The 16870-nt window shown below is 42.3% G+C and overlaps 2 protein-coding genes across 2 annotated transcripts in view; one reads left to right on the top strand and one right to left on the bottom strand.

Moving 5' to 3' along the window:
- The window catches only part of rsf1a (remodeling and spacing factor 1a), a 32064-nt gene extending 19199 nt beyond the window's left edge, over nucleotides 1-12865 (bottom strand). The window contains exons 1-6 of the mRNA XM_017704156.2: nucleotides 12673-12865; nucleotides 10364-10455; nucleotides 10167-10259; nucleotides 7154-7359; nucleotides 3737-3867; nucleotides 1681-3332 (exon numbers count right to left, since the gene is read on the bottom strand). Of these exons, the coding sequence (XP_017559645.1) occupies nucleotides 1681-3332; nucleotides 3737-3867; nucleotides 7154-7359; nucleotides 10167-10259; nucleotides 10364-10455; nucleotides 12673-12826 (2328 nt within the window). The 5' untranslated portion in view covers nucleotides 12827-12865. The remainder of the gene's footprint in view (nucleotides 1-1680; nucleotides 3333-3736; nucleotides 3868-7153; nucleotides 7360-10166; nucleotides 10260-10363; nucleotides 10456-12672) is intronic.
- A 964-nt stretch (nucleotides 12866-13829) lies between these two features.
- aamdc (adipogenesis associated, Mth938 domain containing) overlaps nucleotides 13830-16870 on the top strand; it is a 3758-nt gene continuing 717 nt past the window's right edge. Inside the window, exons 1-3 of the mRNA XM_017704158.2 lie at nucleotides 13830-13937; nucleotides 14914-15049; nucleotides 15680-15775. Coding sequence (XP_017559647.1) covers nucleotides 14918-15049; nucleotides 15680-15775 — 228 coding nt within the window. The 5' untranslated portion in view covers nucleotides 13830-13937; nucleotides 14914-14917. The remainder of the gene's footprint in view (nucleotides 13938-14913; nucleotides 15050-15679; nucleotides 15776-16870) is intronic.

Below are 16870 nucleotides of genomic sequence, written 5' to 3'. Positions count from 1 at the left end.
AGAACACTTTTCCCAAGCTGTTCCTTTAGGATTATCCCTACTCCTTTTCTCTTCCTCTCTACACCATGATAGAACAGTTTGAATCCACCTCCAATGTTCCTGGCCTTGCTTCCTTTCCATCTGGTCTCCTGGACACACAGAATATCTACCTTCCTTCTCTCCATCATGTCTGCAAGCTCTCTGCCTTTACCAGTCATTGTCCCTATGTTCAGAGTCCCTACTCTAACCTCCACACTCCCGCCTTTCCTTCTCTCTCGCTGCCTTTTAACCCGCCTTCCTCCTCTCCTCTTTGATGGTCTTTGACCTACAGTAGTCAAATTTCCACCGGCACCCTGCTAGTCAACAGCACGTTGTCGTTGTTAACCCGGGCCTCGACCGATCCGGTATGGCAATCATATTCGTGATCCGCATGATAGTTTTGGCACAAGTTTTAAGCTGGATGCCCTTCCTGACTTTTTCCCTGAATATATATATATATATATATATATATATATATATATATATATATATATATATATATATATATATATATATAAAAAGCATTTTATTTATTTATTTTATTTCATTTATTTATTTTTAAGATTTGAGGTTTCATTCGGTCAGCAAGATATATGCCCTGAAGAAAACCCTGAATGCTGAGGTGAGAAATGCAAGCGCAGATGCTTCCAGACAGCTTTACTACCTGATATAATCACACCGATTTCTCAAAACTGGGGCACATGCAAAGTCACCCAGAGGGCTTTGTTGTGAAATGGTTCATTGCAGATAGACTTACAGACCTTAGATGTCTTTACAGCAGTGGTGATAGGAACCAGTAATGACTACAACACAGATATAGACATTTTACTTACCATCCAGAACCACCAGAGAACTTACAGTTTCTCAGAGTCTTCTGAGCTTTATGTGGAATGTTGATGATGGAAAATAGTGGAAAATCTAACTTTGTGGACTATTTTGCTTCAGGCCACGCATTCATAATTTTCATGTAATAAATTATTGTAAAGGGAGCTTTTAGAAGCAATAAATATATGTCTGGTTCCCATCACCACCACTTTCTCTTCAACATCATATCACTATAAGTGACTTTGTTTACATCTTAACTATTTAATCAAACATACATTCCCTTTTGTGTCCTTGAAGGCCAGAATTTTGGTTCAGAGGGAAAGATCTAAGTGACTTTGAAAGAAGGTTCATTACTGCCATGGATGGCAGGAGCTTTAGTCACTACTTAACTGGCTAATGAGTTTCAACAGGAGCAGTGACTAAGGTGACCTCTGCATCCATACTTTAAATGAGACTGATGCTCATCCATTTGTGTAACATGTATGAGCAGCTGTTCCTCAGGTGACCATAGAACCGTATTATACATAGAAAGCATTATTATGCATAAATCCCTCTGAGAGGCGTTGGTCAACAGAGTGATGAGATCAGAGTGAAGGTAGTCCTCCTTCCCTATATCTCCACAAGTGGGTGTGTGCATGTGTAGCACAACAAAGCCCAGTCCAATTTCACCCCTCGCCCGCACCACTCAGCCCTTTTGTACGTTCACGTCTAGGGGTAAACGTAACTAAAGCCCAACAGTGAGGAACTGAACTTTATAGGAGTGCTAACTTATTGAGCAAAGAAAGGAAATTAAATGCAAAAAAAAAAAAAAGAAAAAAAAAAGATTTTTGCCATTACCCTCGCAGACTTGGTTGGTCCATCCTTGTGAACGTCCTTCTTGGGCAGTGCTTTTTCCTCCTCATGCTCTCTGTGCTCTTCCACCTCCCGTGCTGCGGGGGCCGCTGTCTGTTTCCGCTCATGCTTCCTGACCTGAATCTCGGCCAGTTTTGGACTGGGCTTGCAGATCCTAGCTGACCTCCGGAGTGACCGCCTGTCCCCGGCCTGTGAGTCCTCCCTTTCTCTCTCCAGCTGGAGCTCAGGAGTTCGCCTGTGCAGGGGAATTTTGATCTTCAGGCGGATTCCCTCCTTCTGCAGCTCGGACGACACTTCCTCATCGTCCTTGTTAGCTGCTCCCACGCAGCAGAGCCTGTTTTGGGCCTCTCCTGACTGAATTTTGGTCTTAGTCTTCACTGACCGTCTTTTTCTTGAGCTTTTATGTCCTCTGTCTTCATTTTCTTCCACAGCTTTAAAGCTACTCGTCATACGGTCCTTTCCTCCATCAGTCACATCTGTCGTTTTCGCCTTACTTCTTTCAGAAAAAGGTTCCTCTGCGTCTTTTCCCACATTTTCGACTGATGAAGTGACTGTTTCCGGCGAATCCTTTCCTTTAGGCGAGGCTTGCTCAACTGAATTGGACTTTATAACAGATTTCACCTCACTATTATCCTTTTGACTGACCTTTGGCTTTGCTAACACTGGTGATAATGTGGCGTCCACCACAGGGTCCTTTCCATGAGCTGAATCCTCACCCTCTGCCTGCTCAACCTTAAATGTCCTGTCTTCACCGATAGTGGAATTTTCAGCTGTAAGGCTGGGTTTTCTTACAAGGACTGACTGCCTCATATTCTCAGGAGTCACCTCGGCCTTGAACATCTTCCCGTCTCCGTTTAGTCCATTTCTGTCCTTCGTAGGAGTGGCCTCAGCCTCGGGAAACGTGCGCTTCCTCTCAATTGGGCCCATAATCACTCCGATACCTACGTACTGTTCTCTGACCATGTTTTTGTTTACTTCAACAGGCATCGGCTTCTCGAGGACTCCATCACTAGTTGCCTTCGCCAGCTTTTCCGTGGCTGTGCTGGGAGCATGCTGATCGTTCAGTGCCACCACTGCTGGGTTTCGAACGATTATACCTCCAATGCTAACGCTACCATTGTTGCTGATGTTGTTGTTGTTGTGGTTTATGTTGCTGTAATTGCTGTTGTCGTAGTTGTCGCTCCTTTTCAGCTCCCTCTTTTTCAGGGGTATCTTGGCCTGCTGGTCATTCTTTATGGCCCGCTCCACATCCTCGGCTGTCTTGTCCTTGTACGCATCCGTCTTGCTTGGAAGTTCCTGCTTCAGAGAGCCCGGTGCCATGACGACGGAGATGGCATTCCAGTGTCTAGGAGAATCCCTCGGCTCATCCTTCACAAGGCTCTTAATGGTGCTGACTCTATTGTCTATAACGAGAGGCAGCTCCAGCTGTGGCTTTTCCATACCAGCAGGCTTCAATGCAAGCTCTTCCTTTTGCTCTTCTTTTAGTTTAAGAGGTCCAGTTGATCCCTCGTTTTTAATATTTGCAATCACCGGCTTACTTCCCTCGAGATCTTCTTTGGAACCCATGGTCACCTGCTTGTTCTCCTCCTCTGATGTCCACTCTGCTTTGCCACTCTTCTTCTTCCCTGTAATGTCACCTGGATGGAAACAGCTGAATTAACAACAGATACTGATACAAAAGAACTCAGAAGTCATAAAAACCATGAACAGATCCAAAATAAACAGTGGTTAAACATATATCGCTGCTGTCATCACAAAACCTCATATCTCCAAACTGGTAACTTTACAGGAGAAGGAAAAAACATACTCTACTTCTAATGTAAGTCAATGGAATCAGAGTTTATTCAGAGTCATTTCGGGCCATTTCTTTTGGTCCATTCTTCATGTAATTTACACACAGCATAAAGGGCAACAGGCATTTTCATATTATGTAAAAATTTTAAAAATAACAAAAACAGAGATGTTCTGACAGCAGCGATATGTGACAATATGCTATTCAGTATGTATCAGCAAAAAGTGCAGGTTGTATGGGTTTGTATACCACTGGAGCACATCTCATCCTTCTCCTTCCCCTTCTCCTCCGGGCTGCCATCCCGTTGCTCCTGGTCTGTCAACGGTGGGTCAATCTGGGCTTTAAGTCCTTCCAAAATATCTGCCAGGTCATTCCTAGTCCTACATAAAGACAAATGATACTGCTATACTGAAGACTCATCTTTTCAAAACTGAGTGGATACAAATGTAGTAATTTCAGGTCTCAATCAATAACCAATGAAAACTGCAGTTCCATTATTTTTAAAGGTCAACATACTAATGCAAGACTTTAATTACTGAAGTTGATACAGTTGCTGAGATAATTCTTTAATTAGCTGGAATAGGGGTGGCAGACAGTGGTTCACAACTACAGTTTGCTTTAACAGTTTACTTGGAAAACCCCAGTTACGCTGTGTTAAAGAGCGCCATGTAAGATCTTTCTTACCCAAGGATATAAGGCTCTACAATGAGTCTCCTTACTGCAGAGACGGTACTGATCTCCTGCTGTCTGAACTGAGCTGAACCACATCACTGTATCACCTTTCCTGTTAATAAACACTGCAATATACACTATATTGCCAAAAGTTTTCACTCACCTACCCAAATCATTGAATTCAGGTGTTCCAATCACTTCCATGGCCACAGGTGTATAAAACCAAGCCCCTAGGCCTGCAGACTGCTTCTACAGACATTAGTGAAAGAATGGGTCGCTCTCAGGAGCTCAGTGAATTCTAGCATGGTACCGTGATCGGACCTGTGCAGTCCAGTCGTGAAATTTCAGTCACGACTGTCAACTGTCAGTGGGATTATAACAAAGTGGAAGAGATTGGAACGACAGCAACTCAGCCACAAAATTGTCGGCCATGTAAAATGACAGCGCGGGGTCAGCGGATGCTGAGGCACATAGTGCGCAGAGGTCACCAACTTTCTGCAGAGTCAATCACTACAGACCTCCAAACTTCATGTGGCCTTCAGATCAGCTCAAGAACAGCGTAGATAGCTTCATGGAATGGGTTTCCATGGCTGAGCAGCTGCATCCAAGCCTTACATCACCAAGCGCAATGCAAAGCGTGGAATGCAGTGGTGTAAAGCGCTGCCACTGGACTCTAGAGCAGTGGAGACGTATTCCCTGGAGTGACCAATCACACTTCTCCGTCTGTGAATCCGATGGATGAGTCTGGGTTTGGCGATTGCCAGGAGAATGGTACTTGTCTGACTGCATTGTACCAAGTGTAAAGTTTGGTGGAGGGAGTATTATGGTGTGGGGTTGTTTTTCAGGAGTTGGGCTCGGCCCCTTAGTTCCAGTGAAAGGAACTCTTAATGCTTCAGCACCAAGAGATTTTGGACAATATCATGCTCCCAACTTTGTGGGAACAGTTTAGGAATGGCCCCTTCCTGTTCCAACATGACTGCGCACCAGTGCACAAAGCAGGTCCATAAAGACATGGATGAGCCAGTTTGGTGTGGAAGAACTTGACTGGCCTGAGTCCTGACCTCAACCTGACAGAACACCTTTGGGATGAATAAGAGTGGAGACTGTGAGCCAGGCCTTCTCGTCCAACATCAGCTCCTGACTTCACAAATGCGCCTCTGGAAGAAGGGTCAAAAATTCCCATAAACACACTCCTAACCCTTGTGGAAAGCCTTCCCAGAAGAGTTGAAGCTGTTATAGCTGCAAAGGGTGGGCTAACATCATATTAAACCCTATGGATTAAGAATGGGACGTCAATCAACTTCATATGCGTGTGAAGACAGACAAGCGAATACTTTTGGTAATATAGTGTATCATAATGCTACTGTAATGACTCTCACTGCGCACTTTACACTGTACATACTGCTGATACTCCTAAGTTTGTACTTACTGTATTTCAAAACTACCTCATGTCACTTAGTGGAATACCTGCTCTCATGAAAATACAACAAATGTATCTTATATGCTATGTAAATGTGCAAATACTCTTTCATACTTTAATTTGTATCTAATGTATTTCTGCTTTCTTTTTTTATTCTATTTTTATATTTGCCTAATATATGCAAGTTGATGTGCAATTATCTGTCTTGCTACTGTAACACTGCAATGTCCTTTCAGGATCAGTAAAGTTCTATCCATCAAGCGATATCTTACCATTTGTGTTGTGTTAAAGTTTCATGATGTACAGACAGACAGAAATGGTCCAAAATGGCATTGAAAAAAAATCTTATTACATTAACTTGTAATGGAAGTTAAGTTTCATCTTCTGTAAAGTGTGAAGAATTGGAGGTTTTGTTTCTCTGAAATATATATATATATATATATATATATACTACTTATAAATGTATTGGTGTAGATACGCCATATATGTAGACTTCTAAATAAAAACATACCAAAATAAATTTTAACTTACAGGAGAAAGCAAAAAAAACAAGTCTTTACTTTTGATGTGAGTCAGCATAACGAGATTTTTCTTTACAAGTAATTTTAGACCATTTCTATCAGCCCATTAATCATCAACAGTAACACGGTGTAAAGGACTGCTGCTGTGCTTAAGACAGCATAACATAATGGAATCCATGATACAGATTCTGGTGAAGTTCTTTGGTGCCAGTTTTCTTTGTGTCTTTCAGCTCTTCAGTTATGAGTCACTTAGGCTGCGTTCACACAGCAGGTAAAAGTGGCTCGAATTTTTTTCACCAAATCTGCTTTTTTCTTGTTTAGGTGCTCAGATTATCTCTTAAATGTGGTCTGTATGCAACATCAGTCTGAACAGATCAGCTCCTAAACTGACCCAAAAAGAACAGCGTCACACGGCTCATCCAGAGGTAAACAATCACAACTGCCAACGAACGCCAGTCGCTCCCGGAGGATCAGCTTCATCTTCACCAGCATCACAGGAGCCGTCATGAAGCTTCACTGACTGACAGCTAGGCTCATCACCCCGAATGTGTTCCAGCTCACCGGAAAAAGGGCGCGGTCAATATTTTGGTTCGTGTCCTCTGATTCGTTAAACTTTGCTTTCAGACTTTTAATTTTTCTTTGACACTGCAGCCTTTTTCAGACATTTCGGACATTTCATGAGTCTCTTCTATTTTTATTGGTACAGAAACATCAGCCTGAATGTTTATGAGTCTCACCAGCGTGAAATGATGACAAACATCGAGGTGGACTGACGTAAATGTCACATGAATTCCGATCTGGCTGTTCAGACTGAGACGCATTGACGCAGATCGGATATGGATTGGATTTCAGTGCCACATATGAAAGCATCTCAAAACGGAATTGAAAATGTCAGATTCATTGTGTTTATCTGTTCACACTGACACACAGACACACATCTGTGTCACATTTGAAGAAAAAATTCAGATTTGGGCCACTTTTACCTGCTGTGTGAACAAAGCCTTAAATGAGTCAAAGGCCCAGACTCCAACATCGTGCTTCTACACTGCTTACCTGACAACGCATTTCCAAGAGGAACCGTCCAAATCGTCCTGCTCTTCCACATAAACCCGCACATTCTGATCTTGGTCCAACTGGAACCAGTACAAGAGCCCTTCCCTGTCCCTGCCGATAGGCTGCAGGCGCATCTGGTCTGGTTCTTCCTCATTGACCGCCGTCTTAAACTTGAGGTTGTCATCAAACTGGCATTCACATAAATACTGTAAAATACAGACACAGGTGATTACATACGGTACGGGCCGTATCAATTTGTAGTATATACAGTACTGTGTGAAAGTCTTAGGCACCCTTTATCTAGAAAACACAAAGGTTCTTTTTGGTCTCCAAAGTCAAACTCTAACTTTGTTCTGTAAGGTTCTGCCTGCAAGCCAATCAGCACTTTGAATACACACAGGAGGACCAATCAGGTTCTGTGTCTCTGTCACATCGCCACTCAGCTCAGTGACTGCAGGAAAAGTTCAAAAAACCTTATGAAACCTATAACCATGTCGGGGAAACTCTGCCTGTCGTCTTACAGCTCTTTAAAAAGTCTTATTGTCTTATATTTTATAAATATTACGCTTTAAAGGTAATTAAATAGTGAACATTTGAATTGATTGGGTCTTAATTACAACATAAACATTAATGTTGTTCATTCAACCATCCTTTTTCTCCTTTCTCCCCATATATAAGACATTCTGGCTCATTAGAGTTACATTTCTGATATAAAACAAAACGTCACACCTGCCTTTAGACTGACCTGCTACACTGACCTGCTGGTTGCTGTCTAAACTAAAGGACAATTAATCTAATGGCTTCTGCGTAAAACTGACTTCTGCACTGGACAAAATATTTAGCACTGACTGCTAAACTTAATCTATCAAACACTACAAGACGATTTGTTGCAAAACAATAAATAAGATATAAATTAATAAAACAAATGTCATAAAAATGTTATAGAAAGTATTACATTTAACTTTCTGATAATGTAGATCAGGGGTCTCAAACTCAATTTACCCGGGGGCCGCTGGAGGTAGAGTCTGGGTGAGGCTGGGCCTCATCAGGTTTTAGCAGCAGATATAGAACACTGAAGAAACCACATATAGTTGCTGACTAGAGAAATGTAATTATTCTTATTCAGATTCAAATGTCTGTATTAACAGTTCTTTTTTTTTTTTAAATTGTTAAATTTGTGAATAACACCACAGTTTAAGTTAGAACGTGAACTTAAAAAATAAAAATATAGTTTTTAAAATAAAATACAATTTTAAAAATACAATTTTAATTCATGATATAGATCCTATTTTGAGGAACTCGGAACACCGAGACGGTGCTTCTCTATTCCGGCGGATTGAGGGAGAGAGAAGCCCTGGGTCGGGAAGGAGCCGCCGCCCGTCTCTCTCTCCTCACTTCACGTTGTTTACATCAATAGAGGGAAAATTGAATTCGGGCCGAAAGTTTTATTTGAGAGAGAGAGAGAGAGAGAGAGAGCGCGCTTTGGTAGAGAGACATAGAGTAACAACAGAGAGAGAGAGAGAGCGCCGGCCTCGATAAAGCTGTTATTAATCAGAGAAATAAAAAGTTTCCTGGTTGTTTCACGGCGGTTACATTCAGCAGGTACAGACACGCCCACAGCAACACACCTCAGCGGTTTCCCTGTTCCTGTCTGAATACGCACACGCAGCGCTGTGCATGGTGCTCTGTGATGAGACGCTGACCCGGCTATACAAGCGCCGATGCACAGATCATAGGAGGATAAAAATAATTCAGCAGAGGGTGGGACGTGTAAACCAGAGGGGGGGAAAGTCCCCACCATCCCCACCGGCAAATCGCACCCTGAATATATCCCACCGTGATTGGTAGGTTCGTTCAGCTCCGCACACAACACTGAAAAGTGCCAATCATATCAAACTCGCGGGCCGCGCTAACATTAAACTTTCATATTAAGGCGGGGCCACAAACTATCGTCCTGAGGGCCGCAGTTGGCCCGCGGGCCGCGAGTTTGAGACCCCTGATGTAGATACTCTGTTATGTTTTAAAACAAAAGACCAGTGTAGTGATGGTGTTCCTTTAAAATCATTGCTTTTTTCATGTTTTGGCAGAATAATTAATAATTATAATTCCAATGAGGCAAAATGTTAAACAGTATCACTAGTCGACATATAAGGAGTTTACTTGTATACACCAATCATAACATTCTGACCACCTCCTTGTTTCTACACTCCCTGTCCATTTTATCAGCTCCTCTTACTGTATAGGAGCACTTTGTAGTTCTACAGTTACAGACTGTAGTCCATCTGTTTCTCTGATACTTTGTTACCCTGTTCTTCAGTAGTCAGGACCCCCATGGAGGGTCATTCTCAGCACTGCAGTAACACTGACGTGGTGTTAGTGTGTTAATGTGTGTTGTGCTGGTCTGAGTGGATCAGTCACAGCAGTGCTGCTGGAGTTTTTAAACACCTCAGTGTCACTGCTGGACTGACAATAGTCCACCAACTAAAAACATCCAGCAAACAGCGTCCTGTGACCACTGATGAAGGACTAGAGGATGACCAACACAAACTGTGCAGCAGCAGATGAGCTATCGTCTCTGGCTTTACATCTACAAGGTGGACCGACCAGGTAGGAGTGTCTAATAGAGTGGACAGTGAGTGGACACAGTGTTTAAAAACTCCAGCAGCACTGCTGTGTCTGATCCACTCAGACCAGCACAACACACACCAACACACCACCACCAGAATTATCCACCACCCAAATAGTACCTGCTCTGTGAGGGTCCATGGGGTCCTGTCCACTGAAGAACAGGGTAACAAAGTATCAGAGAAACAGATGGACTACAGTCTGTAACTGTAGAAGTACCAAGTGCACCTATACAGTAAGTGGAGCTGATAAAATGGACGATGAGCGCAGAAACAAGGAGGCGGTCAGAATGTTATGCCTGATTGGTGTGTATATAATTTGTATAATAACTACCTGTATTGTACACATGACAAAAACTAAATATGTAAGTTATGAGAACTGCAAGCACCTTAAGGATGTCAGTCTTGCACTCCATGGACATCTCCGGGTAGCCTTTCCTCTCCAGCTCCCATGCCCAGGCACTGTTAAACTCCTGACACACCTGAATTAGAAATAAAGAGACAACAGCGGTCAGGGAGCACTGCATACACGCCATCTGACACACGACATACACACGTGACTTTGACACCAAACTGCACAGCTTACCTTGACGAGATGCTTTTCCCATCTCTCTGAGGACACCGTCTTGCCAAGCTTACGCAGCAGTTTGACATGGAGTTCAACGAGAGGTTGTGGAACTATAAATTCCCAGAAAAAAAATTATAAAAAATTCATTAATACCAAATGAACAAAAGCATGACTGAAAGAGTTTCTTCAGCAACTCTTTTCTGTCTGCCTGAAGCTCTGCAGTGATTTGATTACATTAATGTATGGATACAGTCACAGAAACACACAGTGGTCCCAAAAAATTTTCAGATGCATTATAGCTATTTAACTGCTGAGCTTTAATGCAGTTCTTTAGGTTTCAGCACAACATCAAACTGACAGGCTCTCTGTGTGGAGACACCCTAAAGAAGAACTACAACCAAACCGCATTCACCATTCTGTAAATGATAACAGAGAAACGATAACAATCTGAAGCTCACCTGCCTTCTGTCAGAAAACTTACAGCTAGAAAGAAAATGACAGCCTTGGAAAGCTTTGTTTAAAATAAAGTCCACTTGGTTTCGACATCATGTTTCCTAACAAAATTATTAAATAAACTAAATAAAACGAATAAATAAATAATACGTTTTTTAAGTATGTCATATATAATTTTATACACACACAGACTATATATATGTGTGTATTTATTGCTGCTGTCGGAACAAAACCTTGTATCTCCAGAATGGTAAATTTACAGGAGAAAGAAAAACCTACTTTACTTTTAATGCAAGTCAATAGAACCAGATGTCTTTCCAAGTAATTTTGGGATGTTTCTTTTAGTCCATTCATCATGAAACGTACACACAATATAAAGGCCAACATGCATTTTCATATTATGTCATATTATATTATGTTATATATATATATATATATATATATATATATATATATATATATATATATATATATATATAATATATATATATATATATATATATATATATACACATACATACACACATACACACACACACACATTTAAATATAAATATATCAATCGCTGTTGTCAGAAGAAAGCCTTGGGAACTTTACAGGAAAGGGAAAAAAACTTACTGTACTTTTAATGTAAGTCAGTGGAACTGGCCCATATTTTAACTGGCGCAAAATTGCATGGAATGACGTCTGGTTCCATTGACTTCCATTAAAAGTAAAGCATGTTTTTTGCTTCTCCTGTAAAGTTACCATTTTAGAGATACAAGGTTTTCTTCCAACAACAGCTACACATATACACACACACACACATTATATATATATATATATATATATATATATATATATATATATATATATATATATATATATATATATGTATGTGTGTGTGTGTGTGTGTGTGTGTGTGTGTGTGTGTATGCATACGGTTACAAGTGGATACACCAGATGTGTGTATATATACATATATATACATTTTCTAAATTTCACATAAAGTAAAGGGGCAACTGGTATTTTCACATTGTTACCAAAATGGGAAAACAACCAAAGTGGAGGTGCCAAATTTCGTCCTGCCAGTATTCCTGACTTTGTGGGCCGTTTCCACTGCCTTCTAAATGACTATATCCCTGATCCTTTCTAACCAAAAACGTATTTCTTATAACAAGAAATTATTTCTTTTACATACAAAAAACCATGTTCACCTCACATGAGGTCCCCACGAAGTGCTAAATACCACCTCTCCCATACACAAAAAGGAAGTTTGACAGAAAGACGTCGTGCGCATGCGCGGCCTCCTTCCATTCGTCCTGTTGCTAAACAGAATGTGAATATGGAGCCGGTTCGGTTCGGAAAACAGTCGGTTATGAGACATAAGCACACGGTCATGGGTTCACAGCGTGGGGGTGGTGATGATTAAGGCGTGCGGTGTCGCTTGTACGCCAATAAGTTTCATTTTGGTGTAAATAAAGAGACCTGCAGCTCAGCTACCTATTCGCCAGCGTCTTTTTCGAATTCTGCCGTTCCACCTTAAATGGTGCAGTAGTTGCACGGAGTCGCCTCAGGCGGCTCAGTGTAACTAATGCACCATTTAAGGTGGAACGGCAAAATTCGAACAAGACGCTGGCGAATAGCAAGCCAACTATGGAAAATAACACCTGACATCCAGCAGCCTAACGCCAGCCAGCCGGACCGAGAGTAGATGAGCACGAAACGTAGCCAGTGCCCCGGCAAAATGGACCAAAACAAGGCCAGGAACCACCGAACGCGGGGCTCATTAGTGTCCAGCCGGCCTACAACAGCACCGGGATGAGGAGGATGGTGGTGGTGGTGATGGAGAGAGACCCCGCTCTCTGTTTTTGTTTCCCTCCTTTTCTCCTCACCTGCCGCCGTGTCCCGTAGGCATCGCTCCATCTCCGGGAAGGTGAGCTCCGGCAGGTCCAGGGCGGCTCCGTAGCGCTCCAGAAACGAGCACACAACGGCGAAACTCGGGCACAAACCCGCCGCAAGAGCCGGCGCAGCGGCCGGAGCAGCCATGTTTTCCAGCGGGGGTTTTTCACCCACACACACACACACATACACATACACTACACACACACACACGGCACACGAACACGCTTGTATTCTCGCCTTTGTGGGATATCTCCACGGCCTTCTGTACGACTGAGCTGCCTCACAAACCCAAAATCTAGAACCATGGGTTCTATCTAGAACCAGCTGTGTGGATAAACAGGTTCTTCGGTTTTGGTGGGGGATGTGTTATATATGGTTGCCTGTAGTACCAAAAACAATAACAGAACCTAATATATATATATATATATATATATATATATATATATATATATATATATATATATATGTGTGTGTGTGTGTACACAACACATTCTCCATCAATCCGAAGGACCAGTTCACCATGCAAAACGGACATGGTTCTAGACGGAACTCATGGTTGTAAATACTGTAGAACAGCTCGCGTTACTAAAGAGCCCTTGGAGGAACCATGAGTGTGCTGCGTTGAGCTTAACAATAGCACGACTGTTCTACCGTAAGGAACAGTTTAAGCATGCGAATGGTTCCATATACAGTAGAACCACTGGGTTTTATTAAGGAACCATCTGTTTTCTGTAGTTTGTTTAAATACATAAATCAATGGACAAATGAAGACGTTTTAAAATGCAGTTTTCTTCTGGGGACCAACCAAAGGTCCCTTTTAGTCCCCACAAACTACAAACACACACACACAGTTTTTCCAAAGTTAATATATTTAATATTTACATACTTTGTGCATCACAAACTACACTATACAATTCTGCATAAACGCATTATGTAAAATAAACAAATAAATAAAAAGTAAAATAAGACTTATGTATCGATTTTTGACGCCTGTCTAGCAGAAGTGTCTTAATTTGATCATTTAAAGGTTTTAATTAATAAAATAATTATTCTTACTTTTATTCCCCCTAACCCCCCCCCCTCCCCCCCCCCCCCCGTGTGAATGCCATGCTGTGGCCAGGCCGTTAGGCGCCCGCTTATTGGCTACTGGTGCATGACGCGACAAGTGGGCGTGTCCGGCAGCCTCGGCCATGTTCATGATTGTTTTCATATCGCGGCCGTCGAACCGGGTCGAGCTGCAGGTCTGAACATCCAGGTTTGTTTCGACCAAAAACTGCTTTTTCCTTTGTTTGTGGGACAAAACAGGGCATTAAGGGGCGTTTAACAGAATACATTGGCATGAAATTAGTCGCAGGAGACCACAGAATGCCTTCTTTTGATCGTATGAGCTTTATAGGCTTCTGTAGGGCTAGTCCAACGTAGTTGAAGGGGAGCTCCACCGAATTTCCAAAAAAGCGACATAAGTAAATGGTTAAGATGCAACTAAAGTTATTCAAAGCGGTTTGGTGTGAAACACTTTGTTCTACAGAAGCTTAAGTCAACACTGTTCACAGTGGTGGTGATAGGGACCAGACGTCCACCTCTAAAACCTTTGAGGTAGTTTTGTAATTAGATGTTTGGCTTAAAATGTATTTGAGTCCATTTATTAACATGTTCATGTCAGAAGCGTACATGCACTGTGACTGTTTACAGTAAATCTGCATTCCACGCTTTGCATTGCGCTTGGTGATGTGAGGCTTGGATGCAGCTGCTCGGCCATGGAAACCCATTCCATGAAGCTCTCTACACTGTTCTTGAGCTGATCTGAAGGCCACATGAAGTTGAGGTCTGTAGTGATTGATCTGCAGAAAATTGGTGACCTCTGCGCACTATGCGCCTCAGCGCTGATCCCGCTCTGTCATTTTACATGGCCGACCTCTTCGTGGCTGAGTTGCTGTCGTTCCCAATCGCTTCCACTTTATTATAATCCGTGCCGTCTGATCACGGTACCACGCTGGAATTCACTGAGCTCCTGAGAGCGACCCATTCTTTCACTAATGTCTGTAGAAGCAGTCTGCAGGCCTAGGGGCTTGGCTTTATACACCTGTGGTCATGGAAGTGACTGAATTCTTTTGGCAATGTAGTCTATTTCTGAGCACTGTCCTTGCATTTATATGGACAGTAGCTGTAAGACTGCAATAATTTAGTAGTGATGGAAGCCCCTAACCCCCTTCTCCTCTGTTTTGTCACAGAGCGATGTCATCCCCAGAAATTGCATCCTTGTCGTGGGGTCACATGAAGGTGAAGGGCTGCTCCTCTTCATATAAAGACTGCAAGGTGTGGCCAGGAGGCAGCCGGGCATGGGACTGGAGAGAGACTGGAACAGATGTGAGTGCTGTTTCACCCCCACTTTCCACCGGTTCTCAAAATTCCTGCATAGTTCAATGATGGAGGTGTACACAATGTCATTCAGGGTTGTCTGATGCTTCATGAAGTGGTTAATGGTAGAAAAAACACTGCAGGTTACTCTTTACAGTGGTGGTGGTAGGAACCAGGCGTTGCAATGTTTACACAAATTTAGCCATAGTGAGTTTTTATGTTGGTAAATCTGGAAAAAAATGTTTTGTCTTACATTACATCATTTTCAAAACTATTGTGAAAGATTGTCTGATCTCAGACAGTGTATTAATAACAAATTCATGTTGTAAATTTCTGTGAGGAGCTTTTAGAGGTGGACATCTGGTTCCCATCACCACCACTGTGAACAGTTCTGACTTTCTCCAGAACACAGCATTTCATACCACTCTGAATGACTTTGTTTACACCTTAACAATTAAAACACACAGAAGATTTGAAAATATTGGTGGAGTTCCCCTTTAAGAAGGCAAGTCATACATATTAAAGCTTAATAACTAAATAATACTCACACAGGTTCCATCATAGTAAGCTATAAAACTTGAATATAATAAAAACTGAAACACTTGCGCTACTCACTGTTAAATGCTATATGTCTCTCAGCATTATCCAGGTGTCCAGCCTGCTGACCTGGAGGAAATCCTGAGGAAAGGAGTTGACATGCTGGTCATAGGGAGAGGCATGAGCGAAGCACTGCAGGTCATTTACACAGCTTTACCCTGCCTTATATAACTATGCATAAAGTAGATAACACTCATCTGATCCCTCTCTGCCACCCTGTCGTGCTCTTTGCTCACCTGATGAAGCTCTCTGGATGGTTTGAGTGTCAGCAGGGGTGGAAAAAGTACAGAGAAGCTTCTCTTAATACAGAGTACAATGAAAATAAAGAGTGATGCCAATTTAGAGGGCTCATATTGTACATTTTCCTATAAGATCTTTCTTTTCATATATAAAGTTAAGTTACCCTTTTATTAATCCCACAACAGGGAAATTCACCTCTACATTTAACCCATCCATGCAGCGAAACACCACATACTCACTAATGAACACGCACACTAGGGGGCAGTGATCACACCTGGGCGGAGGGCAGCCCTATCCACAGTGCCCATGGAGCAGTTGGGGGTTAGGTGTCTCGCTCAAGGGTACTTCAGTCACATGCTGCCAGTCACAAGGCTGGTTCCCTAACCTCCAGCCCACGAATGCCCCCAAAGAACAATCCATTTTTATGTGACCTCGCGTTAAACAGGCTGTTTTTGATACTGCACATTTAAGACTGATATACATTATATTGCCAAAAGTTTTCACTCACCCATCCAAGTCATTGAATTCAGGTGTTCCAGTCACTTCCATGGCCACAGGTGTTTAAAACCAAGCCCCTAGGCCTGCAGACCACTTCGTGGCCAAGCTGCTGTCGTTCCCAGTTGCTTCCACTTTGTTATAATGCCACTGACAGTTGATTGTGGAATAATTAGTAGTGAGGAAATTTCACAACTGGACTTGTTGCACAGGTGGCGTCCAATCACGGTACCACACTGGAATTCACTGAGCTCCTGAGAGCGACCCATTCTTTCACTAATGTCTGTAGAAGCAGTCTGCAGGCCTAGGGGCTTGGCTTTATACACCTGTGGCCATGGAAGTGATTGGAACACCTGAATTCATGATTTGGATGGGTGAGTAAATACTTTTGGCAATATAGTGTATATGGAGTATAAGTAGACAATGTATGCAAAAGTTTGGTCAAACTCCATGGTTTATTGATTTTCTAAGTGAATACAAGTTAACATCCTCTACAGA

Source organism: Pygocentrus nattereri, chromosome 7 (assembly GCF_015220715.1).
Source record: "Pygocentrus nattereri isolate fPygNat1 chromosome 7, fPygNat1.pri, whole genome shotgun sequence".
NCBI lineage: Eukaryota > Metazoa > Chordata > Actinopteri > Characiformes > Serrasalmidae > Pygocentrus > Pygocentrus nattereri.
Note: the sequence above shows the minus strand (reverse complement) of the source record. Positions and strands in the feature narration are given on the sequence as shown.